Genomic DNA, 27,909 nt, shown 5'->3' on the forward strand with positions numbered 1-27,909 from the left:
AATAATAATAATAATAATAATAATAATAAATTACTATCAAGGATGCGGTTTATTGGTACTAAATATAATGGGAGGATGGAACATGCCCAACCTATCCCTTATGTCTATCAAAATAGTGTGTATACCTGCATAACGATCTCGAATGTGAATAACAAACTAGTTTGTGAATCATGCCAAGCGAATTCTTGGAGTAAATTGTTCAGGATCGACGTCACACATTTACCCGCTCGCTGTCCCGCTGCGGTTCCAGACAATATGATTCGCAGCACAAACGTGTGACTCAACGAACTTATGGGTATAATGTTTTCGCTGATAAAATCCATATTCTCTTCATATCTAATATGTACTTGCTCAGTATTTTATCTAAGTACATTTGTTAATAACATCCTCACGTATCCCTTCAAGACATGTCCAGAATTAAGTATATAATATTAAAATTAACTTTCACAATTGTATGATTGATTAAGATTGACTCATACGGTTACAGGTTTTTCTCTGAGGATGATTAAATTATTAAATAGGTATAAATACAAGCGTTTTGTAATTTTATTGACAGAATAGCAGCTTTAAAAACAAAACTTGACATATTCTAGTAATAGAATAAATTTACTCTTTACTCACTCACTTCACGTATTAATAGTATTATAATTATTTTTATATTAATAACTTTTTTAAATAATATAAGAAAAATCAATGAATGCACAATTTGAAAATGATTTATTTTAATATGAATCAATGATTGTTTTCTTCAAATCACCAGCTGGATATTCCCGTTGGCAGAGATGATTAAGCCGGTGTATTCTAATAAAAAAATAAAATCAAGTCATTAAAGAAAAAAATAAAACAACATAAAATTTAAATATAAGTATAGCGTACCACTCTTTCAATGATATCTTCAGCTGCGACAACTTTTGGTGGTCGGGCTGGAATTCCTGTTCTGGGTTCTCGTTCCATCTTGTGCAGCATTTTATAAACGCTTGAATTCATCAAGTGGTCATAGTTTGGCAGCCATGATTTCTCGTATTTTTTAAAATTAACTCTGTTTAAATAATTGAAAAATTTAATTCAAAAATAAATGAATAAATAATTTTATTTAAAAATATAATCTTACCCCATAGCACGACCACGAATTACTTCTGCTTGTCCCGATAAAACTTCAGCTATCATTTCATCATTAAAGAAATCATTTGGACATCTCCATCGTCGTCCGTAAGTGAGCTCTAATTGCTTAGCCTGGGGCCAGAGATCCTTTGAACGTTTTCTTCCGCCTCGTTGCTGTGAGAATATGGAAATTTTTATTAGTTAATAATTCAATTACATTATTCGAAACATGTACTGTCTTTAAGGAGACGAAAAATAGCATTTGCATTCAATAAATAATCTATTATCTTTCCATGAAGATTGTTCATGCTGTAAAGTACAGAAAGAATTTCATTTTGTAAGAGGGATCACGAGTATTACAAAGAAGACAATACGCAATCTCGTTCCCAATACCTTTAGTTCTTGTATTACTTGATCTCTAGGCGATAAATTTGAGTCGGCTTCATAACTCCCTAAAATTTATTTTATAATTTTTTTTTTTAATTAAAAAAAAATTTATTAATTTATCTTTTATAAAATAAAAAAAATTATTTATAAAATTGTACCCACCATAGGAAGGTGCTGGGCTTGGCGTGGATCGAAACACCCGAGTCTCATATGAAGCGATGCATTTTTTGACTCTTCTGTCTTCGCTCTTTATAGTAACTTCCAATTCTTTAGTTTCTGGAGGCTCGATTTCCTCCTCAATACTAATGGAAGGCGCTTTGTTACTCATTGTTGACACTGTTTCGTCGATAGATGTGTCGTTTTTATCAGCCTCTGAATGAGTTTCTTCCTCGTGACAGCTCTCTGGAGTTTCAGCTCTCTCCTCTTCACGCTTCTCAGGTTCCGCTTTGCACTCCTGATCTACGTAATATTTAATTAATTATTATATATCATAAATAAAAAAAATTACTAAAATAAAAAATAAAAATATCGGGATGAAATCCGTGCGGGAATGAAAAATAATGAATGCAAAAATAATAATAAACTTCCACACAAATAATCCACACATACGGATCACACAATCACCACTATCATCATCTACCTGACGAGCTACGCCGTGAATCCGTCTGACTGCCGTTTTTAACGCCACTGAGTTCCATTATTTTGTATAATTGCTCAGACACAACTTTAAGATGATTTTCTATTTCAGCGGGTAATTGTTTCAACGCCAGAAGTTGATTCTGAACATTCTCAAGCTGTTTCTCAAGGCTGATTTCAGTAGAGACCAGTTCCTTAACTTTTTCACGGTCAAAAACGATAGGCTCAACAATCGGTTCAGGTGTTTGCACTTTAATATCCGGCGTTTCACACTGCTTTGTGGATAATCTTTCAGTGTGATCTTCAATTTTGTCAACGGATTCAGCTTTCTCGTTACTAATTTCTGCGCAAGACTCTTCTTCATTGAGATTTTCACGCGACTTAGACAATTGACACTCCTCCTCCCTTCGGATTTCATTCTCGCTCGACTCGACATGGTGAGTTTTCTCTTCCTCCGAAGAAGTTATTTTTTGTTGTGATGACTGATCTAGCGTCGGAGATTTAGACGGCGCCGACCTAAGAGCTTCCGCTGACGCCTTATCCAGCAGACCTTTCTCCAACAGTCGTTCAGTGACGCTCTTTTTAGGCTGTTTTTTAATAACAACTCTGTAGCATTCACTTTGATCGACCACCACCTCTTCAATTTGACTTTTTTTGGTCGGTATAGGCCGCTCTGGTTTTTGCAAAAAAGTCGACTTGTGCTTCAGCTCTTTTACACGTGGTGGCTCTTCAAGTGCAATCGTCTGGAGTTCTTCGAGAACTTTAGATTCTTTTAGCAGGGGCGCACGAGGACGTAATTTCTTGAAATTAACTCTGATAAATATCAGAGGTACATCATATATATCCAACACTAATTACTTTTGTATATTATATACAAATTATTTTATAATAAAAAACATTTTTAAAATTAAACTAAAACTTACCCTAGCACTCCTTGATCACCCACGTCCAATAACTCTTCTTCTTCAACAATCAATTCAGCAATTTCCTCGTCAGTTAAATTTTTATTTGGTACCACTTCGCTGTTGGCGTCAACGGGTTTTTCAGCTACCGATTGTTCCAATTCTTCTAATTCTTTGTTAGCCTCCTCCTCATCGGTCACTTTATCGCCCTGTTCTTCTTTTTCTTCTTGGCTTAATTTTTTATTTACTATCTCCCACGGATCTTCTAGCGGAATAACTTCTAAGGGTTTCAAATCTTCAAGCTTTGTATAAAAAAAAAAAAATTAATCAATTAATAAATTAGTTAACTATATTTTACATTTAAAAAAACATTAAAAAAAAAAAAAAACTCACTGGTATTCGATAGGGTACGGTATCTGACTGAAGATTCTCAACAACTTCAGTAGCTTCGTGTTTTCTGTCGCATGTAACAATTTAAAATAAAAGTAAACAAATAAATAGCTGTAATCATTCATTCACTGACAATGATCCAAGCAAAATGCTCGAGATTACTCGTCTACGAGCCCTTTATAAAAACTAATTATTGGCACATGTTTTATTGGCTCACGATGCGAGATATACGGTCGAGGTCATGCATCAATTCAAGGTACGCAAATGCCAACAAGCAATAAATACAATAAGGACTCCCTCGGTTATATACAATCATCTTATTGATTAATTATAGTTAGAGGATATTATTGAGCTATCTAACGGTATAATAATAATAATAATAATAATAATAATAATAACAATAATTACTAAATTTACCTGCTGACACCCAATGTAAAATTATTACCAGCAAGCATAAGTGCCTCATGAGCCTGACCGTGAGTTAAACTCGCAACCGGACGATCATTTAGTCTTACGACTACATCTCCAAGCTTAAGACCCATACATTCTGCTAAACTTCCTTCGACGACCTAAAAAAAAATATATACATAAATTATTCAAAGAAAGTTAGTCAAAGAAATATTTAATTACTGTTGTGACTCACTCTGATGACTGTCAACGGCTGAGGAAAGTCACTTCCACCGGCCAGCCGGAAACCCCAAGGAGTATTATCAAATTTCGAAAATTTGATGTCGATGATCGACATTTTCACGCTTTCTAAAAATATAATTATAATTAAATTAATTATTTGTATGATATTAAAAAAATTTAATTAAAATAATTACGTAAGGTATTTTTTTCAGTTCTATTCTTTGATTACCTCGAAACTGTCAATTAAAATAGCTCAATTAAATTTAACATTCAGTCAGTGTTACGTCACGTAAATTATTGAAAAAATAATTAAGTAATTTAAGGACAAGTATTTATAATTAATTAAATAATGTATCCGCGAACACCTGCAGCCATCTTCTTAAATTAGATTATGTAACAAGATCATCGACCTTAGATTAAATTAATCACTCTAAGTAAGTGATATTTTTTGGGCATTATCAATAATTGGACGTATAAATGAATTAATAATAATAACACGTGGACTATGCGCGCGTCCTAAATCTCAAAGCACTATTTTGGTAATGTAAAAAAAAAATATTGGTCTTTTTATTGTAAATCGTCGCGTTGGTACTTTTAAATAAATAACAGCTAGTTAGTTTTGGATAGCCGAGATGCTGGGAGAATCTAATTAAAAAAAAGATGAAAAAATATATATATATATATATATATATATATATATATATATATATATATATATATATATATATATATATATATATATATATATATATATATATATATATATATATATATATATAGATGTTAGTATATACATATAAGTATACTTGCCAATTTAATTTTGACAATCGACATCGAAAGTACAAAAGATAATAAAATAAATGAAATTGATCATTGACGTGTCGTAGGATCTTTTGATGAGAGTTAAGCACTAAACGAAACAGGATATTAAACTGATGAATTACAACGGGGGTTTAACTTTAGTGGCGCTTCACACTGGTCGTTCTGTACTATGAAAAAAACGGTGTCACACGATAAGCCAGCTCTGATGCCAAAGACAATAAACCCTTGCAGCTTTCACTGGCTCTGGGGCTGCTGGGGATCGAGAGGAGAAAGAAGAAACCAACAAGAGGAAAAACTATTGAGACTATGCTCCGCCTTTTTTCCGCTTGGCTTGATCTATTTACTGATCGATTCTATTTTGATCATGCCTCGATCTCGTTATTTAACATCATGTGACTGTTCCAACACCAAAGTATATCAACAGCTGCTTCGAATATAAGATCTGGAGCTTTCCAATCATGTCATAATTCATCGAGTTTTTATTCTATTGTATTTATTTTTAAAACAATCAATTTATTCCTTGTGTGCTAGATCATGAATGCAAGGCACTTATTTTTTATTCCATCGCCAACATAAATTGATCCGTACTCTGATGAATTTATTTTATGATAAAATGTCATTCCAGGCCAATATAAATTTCTTATTATTATTAAATTGTCTTTCAAATGCAGCTGTAAGCTCCAACACTCTAAATAAATAAACAAGCAAACATTAATCAGTAGTCTATTCATATTGATTTATTAATAAATGCATTTACCTTTTGACAAATCTATGTCAATTGAATCGAGAAAATCTAGAGCGCAATTGTAGTCTTGTTTTTTGATTAAATTCATATCCGATTTTCTCAGAGGCAATCTCGCATGTAGATATGATTTAAGTTCGAGACATTCGTTCAAATTTAGACCAGTGAAGGCCGCATTTTTTCCCACATCACCGCTTGGATGCTTTATCCAGCTACCGCGTGGAATAATAATTGAGTCATTGTTTATTAAATCCACTGTAGCGCTCAGTCGGTCCTCTTCTTTGATTTCGCACGACGTTACACCGTTTTCAATCGATTTCGACGTTTCTTCATCGGACAAAGAAAAATCCGGAACTTGAGCGGATGTCTTTACGGATGGATCACCTTGGAAATAATTCGTCAGCAAACTTGATATAACTTTGTCAGTTTTTGTTGCTTTCGGAAGCAGTAACCAGTCCAAACAATTAAAACTAAACAAAAGATTGAATCATAGGTAGTGAATCATGTCTGAATTTTTTATTTTAAGAGGATGACTGTTAAATTTTACCTGTAATAATATGTTTGGTTTCTTAAATAATCTTTACCGTGGCCATATGCAATATAATAGTCACGCTCTATGCCGTTTATTCTTCCCCAGTAATAAATTTTATCAAAATTGTTTTCTTTTCCAAGAAGTAGAAGCGAGTTCTTCAGAAGCTGGGATCTTTCAGTTCCAATACATACTCCAGAATATCCAACAGTGTCGATACTTTCCGATAGCTTGTTATATTCCATTTGTTACAATTGTAATTTATATAAATTTAATTTCAAAATCTGCGAAGTATTTATTACTAATTGATTATGATACTGAAATTAGCAGACATCTGTCAATTTTATGAAAATGAAGTTAGCCGATATTTCAAAATTTTTAGAAATTTTTTATTAAAACAATTTTAATTATACAATTAAAAAAAAAAAATTTACATGTAAAAAACTTGAAAAGCTATAAGTGCAATTTTTTAGAAATATCTTTTTAGTTGTAATTTAATTAATAAAAAAAATCAAAAATTTTTAGGCGTCTGCTAACTTCAGTGTCATTCAATTTTTGGAATTTTTATAACAAATTAATGATGACACTGAAGCTGACTGACATTAGAAATTTTTTTATAACTTTACTGGAATAAATCTGGAATAAATCGTGGAGAAAAAATCTATGAAAATAAATTTAGCAGATATTTAATAATTTTTATAATTCTTTTTTATCAAATAAATTATGGCAAAAAAAAATTAGGAAAAAAAATTGACATTTAGAAATTTTAGAAAATTAAAAATCCAATTTTTTTAAAAATCATTTTTTGGAACTAATTTTTTTGTTAAATAAAATTTAAAAATAACTGCTAACTTTAATGTCATAAAAATCTCATTAGAAAAATAAAAAAACAATCAAAGAAAATACTTAACAAACAATTTGTTGTAGTTGAAAAATCAGCTGGAAGATAATATTTAAATAATCTAACTTTGGTGTTATGCCAAAAATTCTGGAAATTAGAATTTACGAGTCCAATGAAAATTTATTCTCAAGAATTTGACCTTGATACTATTAAGTCAATAATTATATAATAGTTTTGATTAAAAGTGTATTTCAACAGAGAAAGTTTTTGTGATCATTTTTGTTGATAAAAGCTCATCGCAAATTTATACATTTTTCAGTTATTCTCATTCGGTTCAGGGTTCGGGACTAAGCGATGTAGGAGCTGCCATCTAGCAGCTAGATTATAAAACTATTGGCTAGTTATCAATAAAAATATTTACATTTTACATGCTTTATTATTGGGTTGTTGTGATACTTACATGTGAGCATTACTGTCAGTGGTATTTTTAATAATTTAAAATAAAATGTCATCTGATGAAGAGAACGATCAGATTCAAGATCTCGAGGCGATTCGAGATAAAATTTTAAGCTCATCTCAAGGTGAGCGGATGCAAGTAAGCGCTTGGGACGATGACAACACCGGAATTGAAACCCAACGAAACCCTGAAGGTCAGAAACATTTATCAGGCTTGATAAATATCAATAAAAAAAGTATCTAATAATAGTTTTTTTATTATTAAGCAGATCCTGAAGCCAGAGCTATTTTGAAAGCTGCAGAAAATGGCAACATTGAACGAGTTACGATTCTTTTAGATAAAAATCCAGAATTGGTTCATGCTACTGATAAAGATGGTTATACTCCACTTCATAGAGCTTGTTATGCGGATCACACAAAAATAATTGAGGTAAAAATATGATTCTATAGTCAGCTGACAACTTTCAATTCTTAAAATTTTTATAACAAATCAATTGCAATAAAAAATGCTTTAAAAAATTTCCATGAAAATTAACTTAGCAGATAGTTAATAATTTTAAGAGTTTTTGTAACAAATAAATTATGGCAAAAAAAATTTACAAAGAAAATTGACATTTAAAAATTAAAAAAAACTACAAATGCAATTTTTTGGAACAAATTTATTTGTTAAAAATAATTAAAAAATTGTCAAGTGACTTTAATTTTCACATGTGGAATTTTTTTATTCAATTTTTTTTTTTTTATAATAGGGTAAATGCACTAATTATTGGCCAATTAAGGTTTTCTTTTTTTGTATTGTTATAAAAAAATTATTAACTTATTAAAAACAATTTTTAATGGATTTTGTTAAACTTAAATACTTAAGGTGGAACACCATTATGACAATCTAAAAAAAGAGGTGATTTTCGGGAATTTTTTCACAGGAAAAATAAAGGAATTTGAGGATCAGATTTTTTTTATTTTATTAAGAGTACATTAAAGATTATTACCCTAAATTTTTATTAAAAAACATTTAATTATTACAAAGTTATTGACAATCTCGTAGAGCACTAGAAAAAATTTCCCCCTCCATGGTCGGTTCGATAACTCAAAAACGGATCATCTGAAAATAAAAATCCATATTGCTTTTTAATCAGTAAGTAAACAGTTATTGTCGCACAAACGGAATTTTAAAAATTTTCATTTAAAAAAAAATGGCGACTGATTGAAAATTTTCTTACCATTCTTAATGTATTTTTTTTGTTTTAACCTGGCTAAAAAAATCTTTAAAATTTTTTAAAAACTGGTGCATTAACCCACATTTCATTACTAAAAAATTTTTAAAAAAATTCTAATGTCAGTTACCTTCTATGTCTTGTAAAAGTTATTTTAATTAAAAAAATAAATCCATGTAATCAATTCTAATAGATACATTTTTAAAAATAGGTTTTGTTGAAGAGAGGAGCTAAGATTGATGCCAAAACAATTGACGGATGGGAACCCTTACATTCAGCTTGTCATTGGAATAATATTGAGAGTATTACACTTTTAATTGCAAACGGAGCTAATATCAATGCTCTGAGCAACGGTAATCAGACTCCTTTGCACTTGGTATGTGCTAGTTCACACAATTCTCCAGCTCTTCAGTTACTGCTTCTCCATCCGGACACAAATCCTGAGTTAGTTAATTCCAGTGGTGATACTGCTCAAATGGTAGCTACTAGAACTGGAAAGTACTATCCAATGTTTGAAATAATAGAACCGTGTTTACGTGAAATTTAATATAAATTTAATTTTATACATAATCAATAAGGAATTGTTTATAGAGAATACATAAAAATACAATAATTATGCAAATTAATTATTACTCATTTGTTCATCGGTACTTTGGTTTACGGTATTTTTCTGATAATGCAGTATGAAAATATTATGAATCATTAATTTTATGACAATAGAGTATAAAAATACATACATAATTCAAATATATATATATATATATATATATATATATATATATATATATATATATATATATATATATATATATATATATATATATATATATATATATAAATATCGAATAATACTACGGTATATAATATAAATTTTTCAATAATAGCATAAAAACGTAATTACGTAGATATATAATATTAATTAATATTATGGCAATTTGGAGTAAATGATAATAACTTTCAGTATATCACATATTTGAGAAATTTATAAAATCCTAATATTTGATTACTCAAAATACATTATTAAGTATCTAAATATTTAATTAGAGCCGTTTATTATTATGCCTGCTTTATCAAATCAAAGCGAAGTTAAATTTACGAATTTGGGTGTGCCACTGTTAAGTCGTCGTAAGCCTTCCCAAATTAAAACTGTTGAATTTTCAGTCGCTGCATAAAGATGATGTTGATCGTGTGCCCATGCTATTGCTATTATAGCCCCGCAGTCTGTTCCGCCATTTACTATTTCACGGATTAGTCTCAAATCCCAGCTACTCCATAATCTAGAACGTAATCGTAAATCATTATATTAGATTATATTAGACATTTTTATATATAATAATAATACTAAATAATAACTACCTTATTACTCCATTATCAAGCCCAGTGGCTATTACATTCACAGAAACGCCTTCTGGAGCGTTGCTGTAACATAACGCAGTTATCCTTCTTCTGGATAAAACCGTGCCAACAGATTTAGCATTTATTGTAAATACTTTCAACTGGGACTGGTGTTCAAAATTATTCTGATCCGTTGAAGATATCGGCAATGTTAATTGTCGTTTTGGCGCTGTTAATTGACAGACAACTGCAATGTCTCCAAGAGTATCGCTTATTGATATATTGTTTACCGTATAAATGTCATGACACACTATAGATCTCACGTATGACAAACTGTAAGTTAATTTCAATTATTTTTTACTCAATTACTCAAAGTTATAAATTATGTTGTTAATATTATCTTCCATAATTATCAATAATTGTTTGTATTTCAGGAATGTAGACAAGATAGGATCATAATGACAAATTACATTATTATTTCTGCGACGTTTCGGTCATTTATTAGACTTTTTTCAGGCATCTGAAAATTACATTTGGCGTTCCAGATGCTATAAGGGCGTATACCGGCAAAAAGTCCCAGTGAAAAGCCATGAGGGCGTATAAAAAATTTTTTTTTGTTGGGAATCGACGTAGTTTTGTTCGAAATATGTAGAAATGTAAAAAAAAATTGTATACGCCTGTATGGATCCCGGGACCCACCTCGGATGCCATAAGGGCGTATAATAAAAATTCTATTTTTTTTCCAAGTTCAAAAAAAATTTTTAGTTTGGAGAAAAATTATTCTTTGCATTTCTGCTCGTTTCATATAAAAATACGTTGATTCTCAAAAAAAATTTTTTTTTTGAGAATTAACTTATTTTTATTTGAAACATCGAGAAATACAAAAAAAAATTTTTCTTCAAACTAAAAATTTTTTTGGACTTAAAAAAAAAAACAGAATTTTTACTATACGCCCTTATGGCATCTGTAACGCGACATGTTAATAACTAACAAAATAACATAACAGTTGATATAATTACAATATTTACCATAATACGAATTATAACAATCACTATAGTACATTGCACAGTTGCGTTTGTCATATAAATTGTCATAAAATAAAAAAAATTGATAGATTTATTAATTATTCGTATTATTACAGAAATAAAGTATAAACACAACACTTTACCATTGTATTATGGTAAATATTGTAATTATATCAATTGTTATGTTATTTTGTTGCTAATGAAGATCTAATAAATGACCGGAACGTCGCAGAAATAATAATGTAATTTGTTATTATGATCCTATCGTGTCCACATTCCTGATATACAAATAATTATTGTTATAAACTATATTAAATTATATTGACGTACCTATTTAGATCCCAAATGACAATGACACCTTTGACGTCACCCGAGACAGCAATACTAAAAGCTCCAGACAAAACAATTACAGTTATTGCACATCTGTGAGCCAAGAGAACAGAAGCTGGAGCTGTTGGCGACTCGAATTTTATTTTTCCACTAGCTTCGATGGTGTACGAGTAGACCATAATTTTTCCTGACATGTAACCGATCCAAAGTTGCCCGCAATCAGCAGCAGAACCTAACACAGTTATCGGATCAAATCCAGAAGATTTCATCAGCGGCTTAGGAGGCTGTTCTTTCTTTGATTTTAGCCTAATGATACCATCATTGTTGTCCCAAGAAGCGAGAGCTGCTCCTGATACTGTCGTGCTGTTGACCATGTTACCCCCTTTCTCGTTGTTATATCCAATGAGCAAAGAAGTACATACCGGCAACCCGAAAACTTCTCCCGTAGTAAGGGGAATGAGTGACACCATCGGTACACGATGCTTGTGCTTCCAGCATAGAACAGGTTCGTTCCCCGGGGCTCCGACATAATTGCCCCATTTAATACCCGCGACTCCTTCAATAACCGGTGGAATTGTATTGTAAGCCAAAGAATTTGACGAGTTAAGCATAACATTGCAAGGCAATGGATGAGCGGCTGTGAAAAGTTGAGCTGGAGTTTGTCCGTAAGTTCTGACCATAGTTTCCCAAGCGGTTCTCTCGTCTGGATCAGATATTGCGTCGACGTTGAATCCGTAGTATGTTGCCGGGTGAAAGACATTAATCGCTTCTACAGCAGGCCTTCCAGTTTGCCGGAAACCAAACACCAGATCGATCCAATAACACACATTCTCACGAACTATGTCAGATTCCAGCGCAGCTCGATGTACTAGTATAAACAATCTAGCGTCATTGTTGCACCAGCTCGGCAGTTCAACATCTCCAACTCTGCATCCGTTTTGTCGCACTCCAAAATTAAAATTTTCTGAATTTAAGAAAAATTCTGGCAGATAAAAAAACTCTGGGATTAATTCTTTGACGTCAGTAGTTGAATCGCAACTCGTTAATCTCCATGTAGTTGCCAGTGCGTGGAACGTTCGGTCGGGTATATCGAAATTGTTATCCTGGTAATTTAAAAACATGCTGGTAAACGGCGGAAGTCGGACCAAAAAATGAAGAACAGTACCCGAGTTGCTGTAATGAGAGCCATAATGATAAGGCTGTTGGTTCAACGCGATCAAATTTTGATCTTCTGCAAGAGCTTGCTTCAAGTAGTTGTAATTATTTATATAGTGCTGCTCGTTTTTCTTGTCCTGGACAGCCATTGGACGCTTCAAGTTTCTGTAAATATTTGGATTAGTAAGATCTATTTTGCTGCTGGTGTAATCAGCTAATATGAAAGGAAACACCGGGTATTGCATCAAATCATTGTAAGATCTTCCAGCGAGTTTGTTCAAGCACGTGATGTACTCCCAGTTTGTGAGATAGCCGTTCCGCCAAGCAGCTAAAGCTTCGTTCAAATCATCCCCAGGAACTCGTTGCGGTAGATTGCAGTTTAATAATTGACTGACAAACTCATCCCGTTCCTTAGAAGAGTTAAAAGCTAACAACAAAGTTCTTCCAGTAGTTAAAAAAAATTCAATCGCTCGTTCTTGGAGCTGGTAGCGTCTTCTATGCAACTCTTTGATGTCTTTTAATTTCCAGGCTGTACCTCCAGCCATTGCGAGATCGAGACCACTGCAGCCAGCTCCTAGCAGAGCTGTATCTTGAGAATAAACTGATTTTTTTGGATCGTCTGGAACAAAGTACAAGCAAGTTTCACCGATCAGAGCTTCGCCGGGTATTTCTGTTTGCGGAGTTACTACTTGGACTTGACACATTTTTCCAATTCTCTCGCTGGTGTGCAGTCGCTCAATAAGAGCCGTGGCATTCAAATCCTGTCGTCTCATGTTTGTAAAAAGATACGACAGTGGTTGGTCTATTTCTTCAGGAGCTTGATCATCATTGGGAGTTTTTCTAGGATCTGTTTGCTGGTCATTTAAAAAGAATTTTCTCTTAATTTTCAGATGACATCTCTGCATTCGAATTCGTACTCGCGCCGGTCCTTCCGTAGGGTCAAGCTCCCAATTAATTGGATATGACTCAGGAAAGTACCAAGGTGCGCGTTCGTGAGTCAGCCGCTTAGTTAAATCTCTCCAGCGAGCCATCGACTGAGCTTCTAGTCCCCGGCTGTGCTTAAACTTCTCCATCAGAGCCTTGCGCTCGTGATTCTGTTCTTCTATCACGGACCGGGTGATTACCATTGCGCTCTCAGTCAATTGTTTGGCCAGCGCATCAAATTTATTTCCTATTCGGTGCAACGCCAGCAGATTGTTCTCCAACCAAATTTCACGATCTTTTGAAAACTCAAGATGCATCGCAGTTATTTGTTCTTCATTGTGCAATCTTTCTTGGGATGTTGATGTACCTTTAGGATTTAATAATGCAGGATGCCAAACAGCCAAAGTTTCTTTAAATTCCGTGCATACTCTGGCATCCGAGCTCGGCATATCAGTTCGTCTCTCAAATAAATCCCACAAGAATATAGATAACTTTTTTTCAACATTGCTGTGAATATCAAGAATAGAGGACAATATTTCACGACCTCTGGACTCTTCCATCAACGATCGGATAGTAAAAACACGAGTGCTGTTACTTTGATGCGGACTCAACAACCAGATCAACATTTTGGCAGCATTTTTCCGTAAAATTGATCTCATTGACCATGAACCGCTCCAATTATTTTTCCTGTCAAAAGAACTGCTTGACAATCCATACAAAAGTATAATGTATACCCTTTTAGTCAATTCAAGCTCGTTGGTTGACGGCGCGCAATCTGAAGCAATTAAAAAATCGATAGCTTTAAAAAGAATGCTTCGAAAACGTTCATTAACTTCTCCTCTCCGTGGCTCTCGGTTTGGTGATCCATAAAGATTGATACCACTAGCGCTTCCATTTCCATAACTAGATGAACGCGACTCGTGATCACTCTGTTCGCTGGAAGTAGTAAGAGCACTGTGGTGTGTCAAATATGATGAAGAAGCTAAATACGAAGTCGCGCTGCGCAACTTGAATCCCGATTGCAGAGACGAGACTTTTGGCATCAGTACATCCAGCTCACCGTCAAACAAAACTACCTGAGCGTTGCGAATTACAGACACACAAGGAGCATCTGCACCACACTGAGCTCTTTCATTTAACTCTACATAGTTTAATATCAAATGCAAGTCTGATATTGCTGGCATGTGATGACTACCCGGCTGGTCTAGCAGTTTTGTGGCAATATTGACTAAGAGAATGTGAATGTCATTGATAAGCAATGGTGGCGATGCTCCAATTGATGAGTTATGTGCTCCTCCGACGAGCGACTGAGCCAATGATTCTGCCAAGCCCTGGTCAGATAAAAGCGTACGCAGAGCGGAGGGATTTTTGTTGATCATATCAACAATTAAATTTATTATTGGTCTAGTAATATTTGATCCGGTGATCGGTATCCTGGTAAGCATCGCTAGTAAAGGCGGGATGGCTGCTAATGTTGTAGGACCTCTTAGCGCCAGACATTCCAACGAAGATGATAAAGACTCATTGTTATTGCTGGGGTAAAGTGTAATTTGATTAGCCAAGTGGAAGAAATATTTTTGCTTTATAAATTTATTTATTTCTTCATCGTCCGCTCGCTGCAGATAAATTTGAATCACTTTAACAACTGCGGTTCTAACTCTGGTATCTGGATTATTCAGTAAAATTAAAAGCAACTCGGCTCGAATGACGTGTTTTACGACAGATTCTATGTGACAATCGGGTAGAACACGCAGAGCATCTCTTAGGAGTAACAAAAGTCCTTCGGTGACTAGTCCCTGACAAACACGTTTTTCGTCTGTTTTTCCAGATGGACTATTGTCATTTCCTAAGTGATTATTTGAACCGTCGCTTGCAGCTATACCTGAATCTTCCCCTGCACTCGTTTCTCTGGTATTATTACTATTATTATGCGAATTGTTGCTACTAATACTACGTTTTTCCTGACGTTTTAAGGCTCTGTCTCTTTGAAGTTGGACATTTATCAGCGCCTTATTCAATTTAGTCACTTCAAGCGGAGGATGATTAGATTCGTCTGATGAACTTGTTGTCGTTGTATTGGCAGTCGTTGGTAAATGGTTCAAAACAGCAGACTTTAATTTGCTCACAGTGTTGGGTTCTTCTATCACCAACGGCGGCAATAAAAAGTACATATTGTGTCGTGAGTGTGTGACATAAGTGTCTGACGCCTGATGAACTAGTATGAGATAGTCCATGATGGCAACTAGGTGAGAAAATTCCGGAGGAGCACCCATGAGCGCTCTAATTAATTCCACTATTGAATTACCAGTTGTGGTGTCCCAGAGGGTATTTAAATCTTCGTACATGAAATGCTGCTTGCAAACGAATAAAATAGTTTCGACAATAGCTTCTCTATTCAATTGAGTTGCGTTGAATTCTCTTTGACCATGTTGGTCTCTCAGTAACACCAATAGAGCGTGTAAAAACATATTGAAGGTGTCGTGCTTGACCCAGGTCTTCCAAACACTCAATGACTCTTTTATCAACTCCGGATCTACAATAACAGCTTCGGAGCTTTGCAGAATTGTAAGATTGTTTCCATTAGCAATGTCTTTTACAATTATCAGACTACTGCATGCAGAATCTAAAATAGCTTTGAGTAAATATTTTCCAGCTTTACATCTTGGTGACTCTAACACACGCATGATTAATGACTGACCGCCCTCTGAATTATACTGACTTAGAAGTTCAGAGTCGCTTCGGGCTAAATTAATAACTATTGACAGTGCAAGTGCTTGCTCTTCTTCAGAAGATTCGAGTTCGACGATTCGTGCAAATAAATATAAAAATATCGGTATTCCACCAATCAAACTTGCTGAAGATATAAATCCTCGGTACTGCTGACGCTCAAGTTGATTAGTTGGAGTAATTACAGTAATTGATAGAGGCGGTTGCTGCGAGACTCTATGCTCAGGAGCAGAGACCACTCGAAATCCGGGTGGAGGTTGTCCTGGCAAAAGATTTCTCACCACAGCGCTTGGATTAGTTATTGCTTGGGGATATAAATTTACAGTATTCGGACATTTTGCTTCGTAGGATAATAATATATTGTCCTGCAATTCACTCAATTGTGATGAGTGAGTTGTATCATCATTCATCACGGAATTCCAATCAATCTCGGAGTCTATAGAGACTATTTTAGTTTCAACAACACGTCGGAGATAAGTTCCTCCGTATGATTTTCTTCGGTTTACGTCAAATTTCCCACTCTTGAATTTCACTTGACGTACTTCATTTGTTGAGCCAGACGCAATTAGTGACGCGAAATCTGGTTTTATGGAGTTTAATATACAATCTGCGATATTTGTATAATTAGGTCCAAGGCTTGTCAAGTATAAAGCTCGTTCTTTTGTAAAAACTGGATACCTGTAATCAAAAAAATAAAAAATGTATTAGTTAATGATTTAAAATCAATTAATGGATCATCCTGGTTTGTAATTTTGGAAATTTTTTTTTTTTTTTACATTTTTCGAAAGTATTGTGTTAAAATTTCTAAGTGATCGAACCACTGGATCTATATTATTTTACGATATTTATGTGAATTTTAAGAGTGGAAGAATTTTTTTTTAATTAAAAAAACTTTTAATGCATTCATCTCAGAACAATGTTTTTCTGGTTGACGTACATGATATCTTCAGAATCACTGACCCGATCTTAATGAAATTTAAACCACATATTTTACAAAGTAGTAGCTATTGCATTAGCTACAAACAAATCAAAATTTAGATTTTTACTATTTTTTTTAGGACTAAAAACTAAAAAAAGATTAATTTAATTTTTTTTTTTTAATCGCCGTCATTTTGTTATTTTCAATAAATATTAATCTCCGCAGTTAATGCAATAACTACTTAAATATTGAAGGTAAATAATTTTGGTTTTTGTGTTTCAAATGAGCCGTCATCAAGTTATCATGTATATCAGCGACATACTAATGTTTTGGAGGAGCTCTATTCATCCGTTGTTTATTCATATGTGAGAGAGATTTTGTTTTATTTAGAAAATTTATATTAATGTTCTTACGTTATTATATTATTTCTGTAAAATTACAACAAAATTACTAAAAATACTATAAAATTCCTACAAAATTATATTACTTTGTTCTTACAAAAAATTTATATATATTTTTTGAATATATCACTCTCTGTATTATATTATACTATACTATGTATTCCTTCTGGCTATTAGGAGACTTTGTCCCACAGTCAATCAATAAATAATAAATAAATAAATATAAAAAATATAAAAAAAAAAAAAAAATAATTAGATATTTTTTATGTTATTCAAGAGTGAATGTGCTGAATAAATTTTATACTGATATCTCTGATAGTTTCTGTGTAAAAAAATAATGAATATTTTTTTTTTCTAGCGCCAGAACCAAAACGATCCATTAATTAGAGATAACTTTAATTTTACCTAAATAACATGAGATTTCCTAAGTACCAAGCTCCACCGGTAGTTTCATTACCACTGCTGACAACAGCAGATTGACCAAGCATAACGCAAGTAGTTGTAGCTGGTTTTCGTACCAATAAACCGTCAAACGGCAGTTCAACAATAGCTTCGCGCCAGCCATCTACCCAAATAGTGACTTGTACTACTGCGCATTTTCGATTCAGCACAGTGTCTTTGAAATTAATTGCCAAGTGATGCCAGCGTCCTGAAGGTAACAGTCCACTGATAGAGGTTTCGGAAATAACAGTATTGCTTTTCTCATGAGGTCGACTCAAGCGAACGATTAATTTATCCGATCGCAAATCCAGCCAAGTTTCCAGTATCAGTGATTCAAAACCAATAGACATCAAATGAACGATCGTAGTTAGTGGTGGCGGTTGAGATATTGATTCTGCAGAAATTTCACGGCTCCAAAAATTGTTATCCGATAAAATAGCGGTTCCCCATTCAGATAGACTATCACTTTCAGAATTAAACAAATTTATAGGAGAAGTTTTAGCTGTTGTTAATCTTGAGCCCAATAGCACTCCCCGTTCCACTCGTGTCCACATCGAAACCGAGCATCCTTGCAACCACACAGACCACAATAATTCTGAGCCAATAGGTAAACATGTAGCGTGAACTGACCACGGACTGTAAACGCCCGCAGATAAATGTTTCTCACGATAATTGTGGACAGTATTCGATACTTTTTCGATATTTTTGCATTCTTCTTTTACTCGTGGGCTTTGTTTGCAATGGTTAGGTGTTGAAACAAGCGGAAAAGATAGAATAAAATTTGGCTGGGGTTGTAGATTTATAACTAATCGATGAAGTGGTTGTAAGAGAGATAACATAGGTGGAGATTGAATTTTAAACAACGAAAAATAGAGTAATAATTCGTCTGGAGATATTGATTGAGTGGCTAATAATGTAAAAACTTGAAGTATCGCTTGTTGTAAATCTGAAAAAATTCGTACAATATTAATAATTATAATACAAAAAAAAAAAAAAAAAAAAATCACAGGTATTGCGACAAATTTATTGAGTCTTTATCAGGCTCTGAAAAATGCATACATAAATTCATAAATACAATTTTAATTCTATTGTGCTCTATTAAAATTATTATAACCAGCTATAAAATTTTAACATAACTAATACATGAAAGAACTCAAGCAAATAATGTATGAGAAAAATTGTTTATCCGAGAACACATTCTATTTTTTGTAAATAATTAAACGAATATATGAAAAGAATTGATAACGTCACAAATCAAAATAAATTTCGTAATTGTCTAAGAACCAGTTTAAATCTGACAACACATTTTTTACGGTATCTGAAATTTCAACCAGTGAGACTCCTATACCCAATAATCAAGCAATGGGTACTAGCTAAGCCCGGCCGAAGTAGATTTGGGGTCTTTCAGGTGAGTCAGGTATGAAAAAAGTAAAAACGGCGTCTGCCGTTTTAATATGTTATTTATTGAACTATTTTAAGCTAATATTGAAAATAGCGGACATTTTTTCCGGTTTACAGCGAAACATTACCTGCAGTCCGTGCATACATATGTCCATAGTTGTAATTTTCAAATTCGTAAAATTTATATAACATTGAAATTATATTAGTAAATGTAAAAAATTTTATAAATATACACCTTGATTTAAAAAAAATATTGATACAAGGAAAAAAGTATTGAAAAGTATTGGTTTTCTATTCAATCCAATACTTTTTTCTTTGTCTCAATATTTTTTTTTATTCCGGGCAATTAAACGAACAATATAATAAATAAAATTTAATAAGGGAAAAAAATTCTATTATAAATTGTATTTATGAATTTATGTATGTATTTTTCAGAGCCCGATGAAGACTCAATAAAAAGTCGAAACGTCGCAATAATAACAATAACATGATTGTTTTTTTTCATTAACTCCAACTACATGTGATTTTTTTTATGTATTATTTTATGATTTTAGATGCGATAAAAAATGGAAATTAATAATTATTTAAACAAAATAAATAACTTTATAGATTGAATGATCGTTACCTTCATGTTGAGGATGTTTGCTTATTAAAATTTGTCTAAATCCGTTTAATAATTTGGCAATGACCCCGGATCCTGCAAGTGCAGCGCAATTTGATACGCTTTCTCGACAAGTAACCGCAACCTTCCTAAGTCCTTGACTCACAATAATGCATCTCTCAGTATCCAATCCTCTGCAAATGAAGCGTATTAATATATATTTTTATATTTATCAATAACAATACGATGATAAAAAAGGAAAATAATTAAATCGGGCTTACTGTTCACTAAACTGGATCAGTAGGTCAACTGCTAATGAGCACAATGCTGGATGAGCAGTAATATTGGTGGTGATATGTCCACCTCGAGAATCAAAAATAGATCTCAAAGAATTTGTCTCCTTGGGTAAATTATTTTGCTGATTACTACTATCTTCATCTCTGGAACTCTTACTTGGAATTTCAATATCTGCTTCATATCCATCATCAGCAGTGACATATTCACCTGCACTGCTTTCGTCAGCGCCGTAATCTGGTACCGATGATGAGCAATCGGATATCATTGTCGGTAGCTTCTCGAGAAACAAAATTTATCATTATTATTATTATTATTATTATTATTATTTATAAAATATACATAATAAATCATAATAAATTGATGAATAAAAAAATAAAACTTACTCTGAGTTGACCAGGCTGTAATGCAATTTGTTCTCGGCAAGGTTTAAGCATAGCGATTTTGAGAAATATTTCCACCAAAACGGCAATTCCTTTTCCAAATTTGACTCCGGCATTTATCAGTGTCTTTTTGAGCACGTTTATTATGTCACAATTATTATCTAAACCGCAAACCATTTTAAAATTAAATTAATAATTTTTTTGTAATAGATAAATACATAATAATATTATGATAACAAAAATAAAATAAAATAATGATATAACATAACAAGAGCAACTACAAATGATAGATTTAATTTATATGAATAATGATGATAAGAATGTTAAAGAAAACTGGAGTTTATAAAAATTCATACTCTATGCAGTATGCTAAGTGTGATACTAAACAGCTATCACTTGGTTTGATTATTTTTACATAGCCCATCGACAATAATGATTGGCAGCAGCTACTCTCAAAGCATTAAATACGCATTAATCCACAGCTGTGCCCGCTAGATTTATTGGTGTATTACTGTAATAACACACACCTATTTAAATCATTGTAAGCCTGTACTCTCCTCAACAACATACTTGATTGCGCTTTGCATTGAACTACTAATTCATATAATCTGAAGGTATTTTTGACACTCTACTATATACCTAGCATACAACAATATAACATAACATACACTCCATAACAAATTAACGCGGATATAAAATACTTACATAATGCAGATGTCAAGTTACAGGTAATTAATGTTTCGGCAAGTTTGTGGGCCCATTTGTTTACGTCTGAAAAAGATAAGTTCGTTATATTTTTAACTAAAAGCCGGTATACTATAACTATAATATTTTAATTTTAATAAAAAGCGATCAACAATCACAACTACTGTTGATATTGTTTGCTACTTACTCACCTAAAATGCGATCTTCGACAATACTAACTACGAGGATCTTAAGAAGATTTAATGACGACTCTACAATAGTAGGATGGGTTGCAAAGTCTTGACGAAATTTAGGACAATAAAGCGCTACACCGGCAGCTGTACGCCATACTGCACTAGCTTTATAAAAACTCATTATCAATAATTCATCTTGTTTGTTCATATTTTTTATTTCTTCAGTTTCATTTTTATCTACACTATTTATTTCTTCTATATTATCATCAGTCTTTTTTTCTCTATTAAATTCATAATCGTCATTAGAAAATAAATCACCAGTAGATTTTTCTGTTGAACACTGTTGCTGTTTAAATTTTTTAATATCATCAATATCACAGAGAATCCTGCGAGTTTCATGTTCGAGTATTTCAAATAAAAACTTTTGCGGTGAATACTCGGTGAATTCTGCCGTATCTTCGGCTTTAATATCTTCTTTTGTAGAGTTAAAAATTTCCATTATCACAGATATCTGCAGTAAATTGCACACGGACTTTGTAAATGTGCCAATTGACAATAGCTCCAGCGCCTCTTCTAATCCATTGAGCTGAATAAATTTTTCGCACAAACTATTGTCCACAATTAAACTGGAAATAATTGATAGGCATGATTGGATGATAAATTCAACAGTCGTCGTTGATTTACTGTCAATAGTAAATTTACAATAATTTTTTTTTGCTTTTAAAAATGTCGGGTAAAATACTTTTGCCAGCATTTCATATTTAACTGATAAATCTAAATGCGGAGTGACTTTAACTAAATGTGCCATTGTCATACAGCATAAATGAGAATTTTCCGGCGATAATAGAGATCCATACAGCTCGATAAAGTCCCACGAGTAATCAGATGATTTACTGCAGCAGATGTTGCAATTATCGTGCGAATCATTGCCATCATTAGCACTGGCAGCTGATGACAAATTGTAACTTTCTTTAAATAGACACCGCTCGAGTAATGCGATGCATGACGAGTAAATATGTTTATTATGCGGTTGTTTTTTAAGATAATTAATAATATTAACGAGTAATATTTTTAAAGGAAAACAGCAGCATGTACCAGAGTTTTTCATTATTTTTAGCAGCCTCACTTGAAAATCACAGTCAAATCGTGAAAATTCTTTCAGTAATCTTATAAGAATAATAAAGAGGGATGAAATGGAACACCCACATGCTTGATGGGATATACTGGCGACCATTGTAGGCTGATAATATCCAACTCCAAGTACATCATTATGATGGTAATTATGATAAGATTGAATAGAATTAGTTGCCGCAAGACGATTATGCTTAGATTTAATGTTACTGGAGCTATGACTGATCTTGGACTGCTGTCCTATGCAAGCGAGCTCCTGTTTTATGTGCTTGAGACCGTTTATCAGCACGCCTATCATGTCGATAACTTTCTGCGCTCGAGTCAACGACCTCGATGAATCAATACTTGGTAAATCTAATATTGTCACTATTGTTTTCTCGATCAATTTACCATCTTGGCTCTCAATAAATAGCTGGAATAACTCTAAAAAGTCATTTAGCTTATCCAAGCTTTTTTTTCGCTGACTGATAAAGTAATAAAGAAACGCGAGAGTACCGTATGTCATTCCATAAATACACTCTTGTAATAATGAACCCTCTTCTGGGCTGGCTGAAAGAATTAATTTACTACTGCAACTGTCTTCTAATAGTCTCAATGTCATTGGTAGTAACCCGTTGTTTATTACAGCAGTCATTAGCTGATCATCCAGAGTAAAAACTCGCTCCAAACCGGTCAACATCAGTCTTGAAGTCGCTGCTTTCAATCTGAGACATTCAATTGAAGTTAAATTATCAGAATCAGTACCAAATTGCAGTGACCATAAAGTATCCAGAGAAAATTTAACTATTTTAACAGCAACAGCTTGCTCTACAGAAGTGTTTTCATAATCTTTTTTTATACTTTGCAGCAATTGCATAATAAGAAAGCTCATTTCTAAATTACTGATCTTGGTTGCTAAAACAATTTTAACCCGATCGTCGATAAAATATTTTTCATTTTTTTTATTTTTATTAGATGATTTATTGAATTTTTTTTTTACTCCTATCGCAATATCTTTTTTATCAATCTTATTGTCGTCGTCATTGTCGTCATCATCCTCGTCAATTTTTCCATCACTTCTTATTACATGCGTAAAGTAATCAAAATCCATCGGATTAAGTCGTATCTTAAACATCAAAGAACGTGTTTGATCAATATCATCATCCGCATGTACATAATCAGACTCATTAGTACTTGAGTCAGTGTAATTAGTTTCAGTTTTTCCATTATCTGATTTATAATTTTTAACAGTGCGCAATTCACGTCTTTTTCCATTTGCAATAGCATTGTGTTTTTTTATTTTTTTACGTGATATTTCTGCGTCATTATTTACATTGTGATGATAATTAAACTTTCTCTGATAATTTTTTTTTTTCATTTTAGATATAATATCCAATTGATCAACAGTTTCATCATTGAAATTTAATTTGATATATGGATTATAACAAGTAACACGATTTGCTTCCACCGGTTTCTTTTTCTCAGCATCCTCGAACTGATATTGCTCATGGTGTGAAGCAACGACCGGGTACAGAGCAATAAAAAGGGCGACCAGTTGTCGACCACAAGAAAGATCTCGAATACCACCAAGTAAATCGAGAACTGCCAAACACCGCCATCCGCGTCCCTCAATCAAGTATTTGCGCAGCTCAACAAGTTCATCTCCACCCTCATTTTTAGTTGTCATACACAATTCATTTATATCGGAAAGCAATTCACAGGCTATCAGCGTAGAAACTCCGCCGTCGTCACCGTTACCACCAAATGAACTAAAAAAAAAATTTTTAAAAAAACAATAAAGCGAAAAAAATAATAACGACGGCTATTATTTTAGCATAGTTATCAAATTAAAATAACAATAATAAAAAGCATTCATTGTAATCAAAATAAAAAGTAATTATATTTCCATCAATAACAATATTAATAGTTTATTTAACTTTTAATGAGTCCTATATCAGTACTACGGAAAATTACACCGAGGCATGTCTGTATTCTTATCACACCCTATTCGCGCGCGCAAATGCTAAATAAACACATTCAGTATCTACTAATGTATATTTTATAAGTTTTACAACTACATATATACCTACATAAATACTTTATTCAAACAATACTTGGCTCTGTAGCTTTTCATTTAAATTCGTCATTTATTATTATTTTTAATTTTATCAGTAATTTATTTTAATGAAAGATTTACTGTGCTATCTAAAAAGCTACGATGAGTTCTTGAAATTTTATAAATAAAACTCACCACCAAGAAGAAGTAATCGTAGAAATATCTACTCCATCGTGAACTTGTGCTAAAAATTCAGCAAGAAATGTATCCAACCACGACGATTTCTGAAATATAAATAAATTTTTTTTAATCTAAAGAATTTTAATGATAGATTTAAAAATAAAAATAACAATTGTTATTGTTTACATAAATACCTGATAACTCAGCGGCTCAGCATGAATGAAATTATCCCAGAGTATTTGCAGCTTATCATTAGAACCTGGTGAAGTCATTTCTACAATTCTCAAGTGTGTAAGGCCTTCTTAGGCATTTAATGATTTAATTAAATTTTAACTCAACGATTGATCATTATGATTAATTAAAAAAATTAAAAATATCAACAAACGTATAATTTTTTAATGTAAAAATAAAAAAAATTATCTTCCAAAAAATATTTGACACTATTAACTAGCAGAAATATTTGCCAGCAGTAGCAGCGTGTACTCGTGCAACGATCGCGGATTGCGTTGTGGGATTGTGTGAAAGATAAAACCGCGAGTTATAGTAATGAAACACCCCGTACTTTGCGCTTACATGTACTCTTTGATTCTTCCTTGTCTCTCTTTCCAAACTTGATTTGTACTTTATCCTTATTTATTTTCAAGTTATATAATAATTATAATAACAGCTTGGTATCGTATTTTTATTCCTTTTCAACGTAAGCCTTATACCGCAGCTACAAACTCGTAAATTAGTGAGTAAATTAATCAATACACTACGTATTATTATTTATTTATTTAAGAAGCCTCTCAAGTGCTGGGAAGACTATAATGATAGGCTCATATTTATTTGCAAAATATTACTGTAAAAAAATTTAAATCATACGACAATTTACATGACAACAATTATCAGAGAGAAAATTAACGTTTTAATGAAATCAAGGTTGATAATTGAATTAATAAATATTATTAACAGTATCAACGACTATTTTTTATTGATAAACAATATTAAATGTGGTTATGTTTTTCAATAGATTGTATCAATTGACATTTCACATTATCTCTATTTACAAAAATCATCACTTTTGTATTTATTTATTTTATAACATACATTGTAAATGACATACATACTAATAAAAATTTTCACTTTGAAACAAAAAAAAGTACTCAACAATAATCTATTCAGCGTACACAACTTACATACTATATATTTTCTTCTGAGAATAATAATCATAACGACAAGTGTGAGCAAAGTAGATATCGTTTTTATTGTATATACATTCAATCCGCAATTATTATATAAATTCCTACAATGATTTTACCAGTTATTGATACACTTGTGCTCAGTACAGTAGTACACACGTCTAAAACAATTTGAAATTGTTTATGAACTTTTACATTTTTTTTATTTTTTTTTTAATTGTTGCATTGATAACAACTTCACTTGGATCTCCTTAAAATTATACAATAAATAAAGAGTTTTTTTAGTTTCACTATAAGTAAGTTAAAAGACCCAAATATATATATATATATATATATATATATATATATATATAATAATAATAATAACGACGTAGCCCGTGCAGTGGGCCAACTACCCACTGCATGGAAATAACTGAGTTACCACAAGATACCAACTCAGAAGTGCTCCCCACAACCGGTCCTTTTCGGATGAGGACCATTCATCAGGTGGGAGGAGCACGCCGGACCCGATGAAAGATGACGACCCTGGCGCCTTAAGGACTTACTTTAAGTGGACGGAGGAACTGAGAGTCGATCTCTTGGTGTGCTACCAACGTAGCGAGCCGGGGGTGAGCGGCTATATGGCCCGGATGCACACTCTTTGGAGTGATATGCATCCGGGGCTAGCGCATTTTACGCCCAAACACCTGCGTAATTATGCCGCTCATCTTCGGCGAAATAGAAGATCGCTTGTGCCGGACAGAAGGCAGTCTAATAGACTTTCCTTTCCGGCGCAACTACACCAAGAGCGACGCCGTTCCTCCTTGGACAACAACAATCCCTTTGTAGGACGGCAAGTAAGTATATCTAAAAAGATAACTTACTCCCAACAACAGCTTGACGCGGTAAACGAAGATCTCCGTGCAACCATCCTGGAGGACTCCACCCTGCTCACTGTGAGCCAGGTTGTGTATGGTGCAGCAGTTTCGGCTTTTCCGAGAGAGAGACATTGTCTCTCGATCGAGGCAAGGTTGAGACAGCGCATCTTACAACTTGGCTCCAAAATTGACAGATCCCGGAAACATGTCTCCCGCATTCAGTGTGTGATTGAGTTCGAAACAACTCAAAAGCATACACGCCCCGAATTCGACGCATTGTTGCTGAACTTCGGTGGCGTCATCACACACTGAACAAGAGTACTCTTCTTGTCATCAAAGAAGAGTCTCTTAATAAATTGCGGGCTCTAGTGACTGCCAAAAAGTCACTAGAGAAAAGGCTGAAGCGGTTGGTCGACATCTCGTTGTTTCGATCCAGCCCTTCACGGTTTCTGACAGCAAAGACCGATGTTACTGGGACTTATCCAACACCTGAGCGGGTGGAAGTTTTTGGACTGAGTTGTATGGAGATCAACCAAACGTGAACGCCAATACTCCAGCTCTGCACGACTTCAAAGCATTCTGTCGGGAACACCGTCGGCAGAATGCTGATGAAGAGAGCCCTGCAGTCAGTGTGGATGAAGTTCGTTCAGCTCTAAATGGCAGCAAAAATTGGGCTGCCCCGGGACCAGATGGCATTAATGTCTTCTGGTGGAAGAAGTTTACTTCTACCCACCTCCATCTGACCTGCATATTTACATCGTACATTAGAGCTGACGATCCGATTCCGAACTGGCTTGTAGAAGGGCGAACCGTACTGATACCTAAAAAAGGTGACTTGTCTGACCCTAAGAATTTCAGGCCTATCACCTGCTTGAATGCGGTTTATAAAATGTTTACAAAAATTTTAAATAACCGTATCTTGCAGCAGATAGAGCCTGTATGGCAACAGATATATGAACAACGTGGCAGTAAAAGAGGCCTGTCAGGTTGCAAGGAGAACCTGATAGTGGATCGATGGGTCTTACAAGATGCGATCTACTATCAACGCAACCTGTCAATGG

General features: G+C 33.4%; 4 protein-coding genes across 6 annotated transcripts; 1 reads left to right on the top strand and 3 right to left on the bottom strand.

Annotated features, from left to right (window-relative positions):
* Positions 1-46: 46 nt before the first annotated feature.
* LOC141529988 (uncharacterized) lies at positions 47-5,188 on the bottom strand. Of its 2 annotated transcripts, XM_074246809.1 has the most exons (11): positions 4,857-5,118; positions 4,060-4,172; positions 3,834-3,985; positions 3,420-3,483; positions 3,048-3,328; positions 2,129-2,937; positions 1,651-1,947; positions 1,495-1,553; positions 1,112-1,275; positions 877-1,039; positions 47-801 (listed from the first exon to the last, which is right to left on the bottom strand). In XM_074246809.1, exons 2-11 carry the CDS (start codon positions 4,159-4,161, stop codon positions 787-789), a joined length of 2,106 nt encoding a protein of 701 aa, XP_074102910.1. In that variant the 5' UTR covers positions 4,162-4,172; positions 4,857-5,118; the 3' UTR covers positions 47-786. The 2 variants fall into 2 exon arrangements, 1 of the variants encoding a protein (XP_074102910.1); XR_012479689.1 differs by lacking the exons at positions 47-801; positions 1,495-1,553 and having other exon boundaries at positions 899-1,039; positions 4,857-5,188.
* Positions 5,189-5,370: 182 nt separating this feature from the next.
* Rsph9 (Radial spoke head protein 9) lies at positions 5,371-7,090 on the bottom strand. Its single transcript, XM_074246820.1, has 4 exons — positions 7,055-7,090; positions 6,158-6,423; positions 5,626-6,080; positions 5,371-5,556 (listed from the first exon to the last, which is right to left on the bottom strand). The coding sequence occupies exons 2-4, from the start codon at positions 6,382-6,384 to the stop codon at positions 5,396-5,398; spliced, it is 843 nt and encodes a 280-aa protein (XP_074102921.1). The 5' UTR covers positions 6,385-6,423; positions 7,055-7,090; the 3' UTR covers positions 5,371-5,395.
* Positions 7,091-7,410: 320 nt separating this feature from the next.
* On the top strand, positions 7,411-9,276 carry LOC141529596 (ankyrin repeat domain-containing protein 49). The gene is made up of 3 exons (XM_074246222.1): positions 7,411-7,630; positions 7,706-7,866; positions 8,862-9,276. The coding sequence occupies exons 1-3, from the start codon at positions 7,486-7,488 to the stop codon at positions 9,195-9,197; spliced, it is 642 nt and encodes a 213-aa protein (XP_074102323.1). The 5' UTR covers positions 7,411-7,485; the 3' UTR covers positions 9,198-9,276.
* A 339-nt stretch (positions 9,277-9,615) lies between these two features.
* Positions 9,616-26,279, bottom strand: Mv (lysosomal-trafficking regulator mauve). Of its 2 annotated transcripts, XM_074245960.1 has the most exons (12): positions 25,005-26,279; positions 24,826-24,914; positions 21,483-24,343; positions 21,292-21,357; positions 20,590-20,747; positions 20,363-20,480; positions 20,191-20,272; positions 19,934-20,103; positions 17,872-18,853; positions 11,341-16,824; positions 10,007-10,318; positions 9,616-9,927 (listed from the first exon to the last, which is right to left on the bottom strand). In XM_074245960.1, exons 1-12 carry the CDS (start codon positions 25,080-25,082, stop codon positions 9,726-9,728), a joined length of 10,602 nt encoding a protein of 3,533 aa, XP_074102061.1. In that variant the 5' UTR covers positions 25,083-26,279; the 3' UTR covers positions 9,616-9,725. The 2 variants fall into 2 exon arrangements, with proteins under 2 accessions (XP_074102061.1, XP_074102060.1); XM_074245959.1 differs by having other exon boundaries at positions 20,191-20,480.
* Between the last annotated feature and the right edge of the window lie 1,630 nt (positions 26,280-27,909).

The sequence above is a fragment of the Cotesia typhae genome, unplaced genomic scaffold (genome assembly GCF_013202065.1).
Source record: "Cotesia typhae breed Kobodo isofemale line unplaced genomic scaffold, CoteBio_Ctyphae contig_48, whole genome shotgun sequence".
NCBI classification, from domain to species: domain Eukaryota; kingdom Metazoa; phylum Arthropoda; class Insecta; order Hymenoptera; family Braconidae; genus Cotesia; species Cotesia typhae.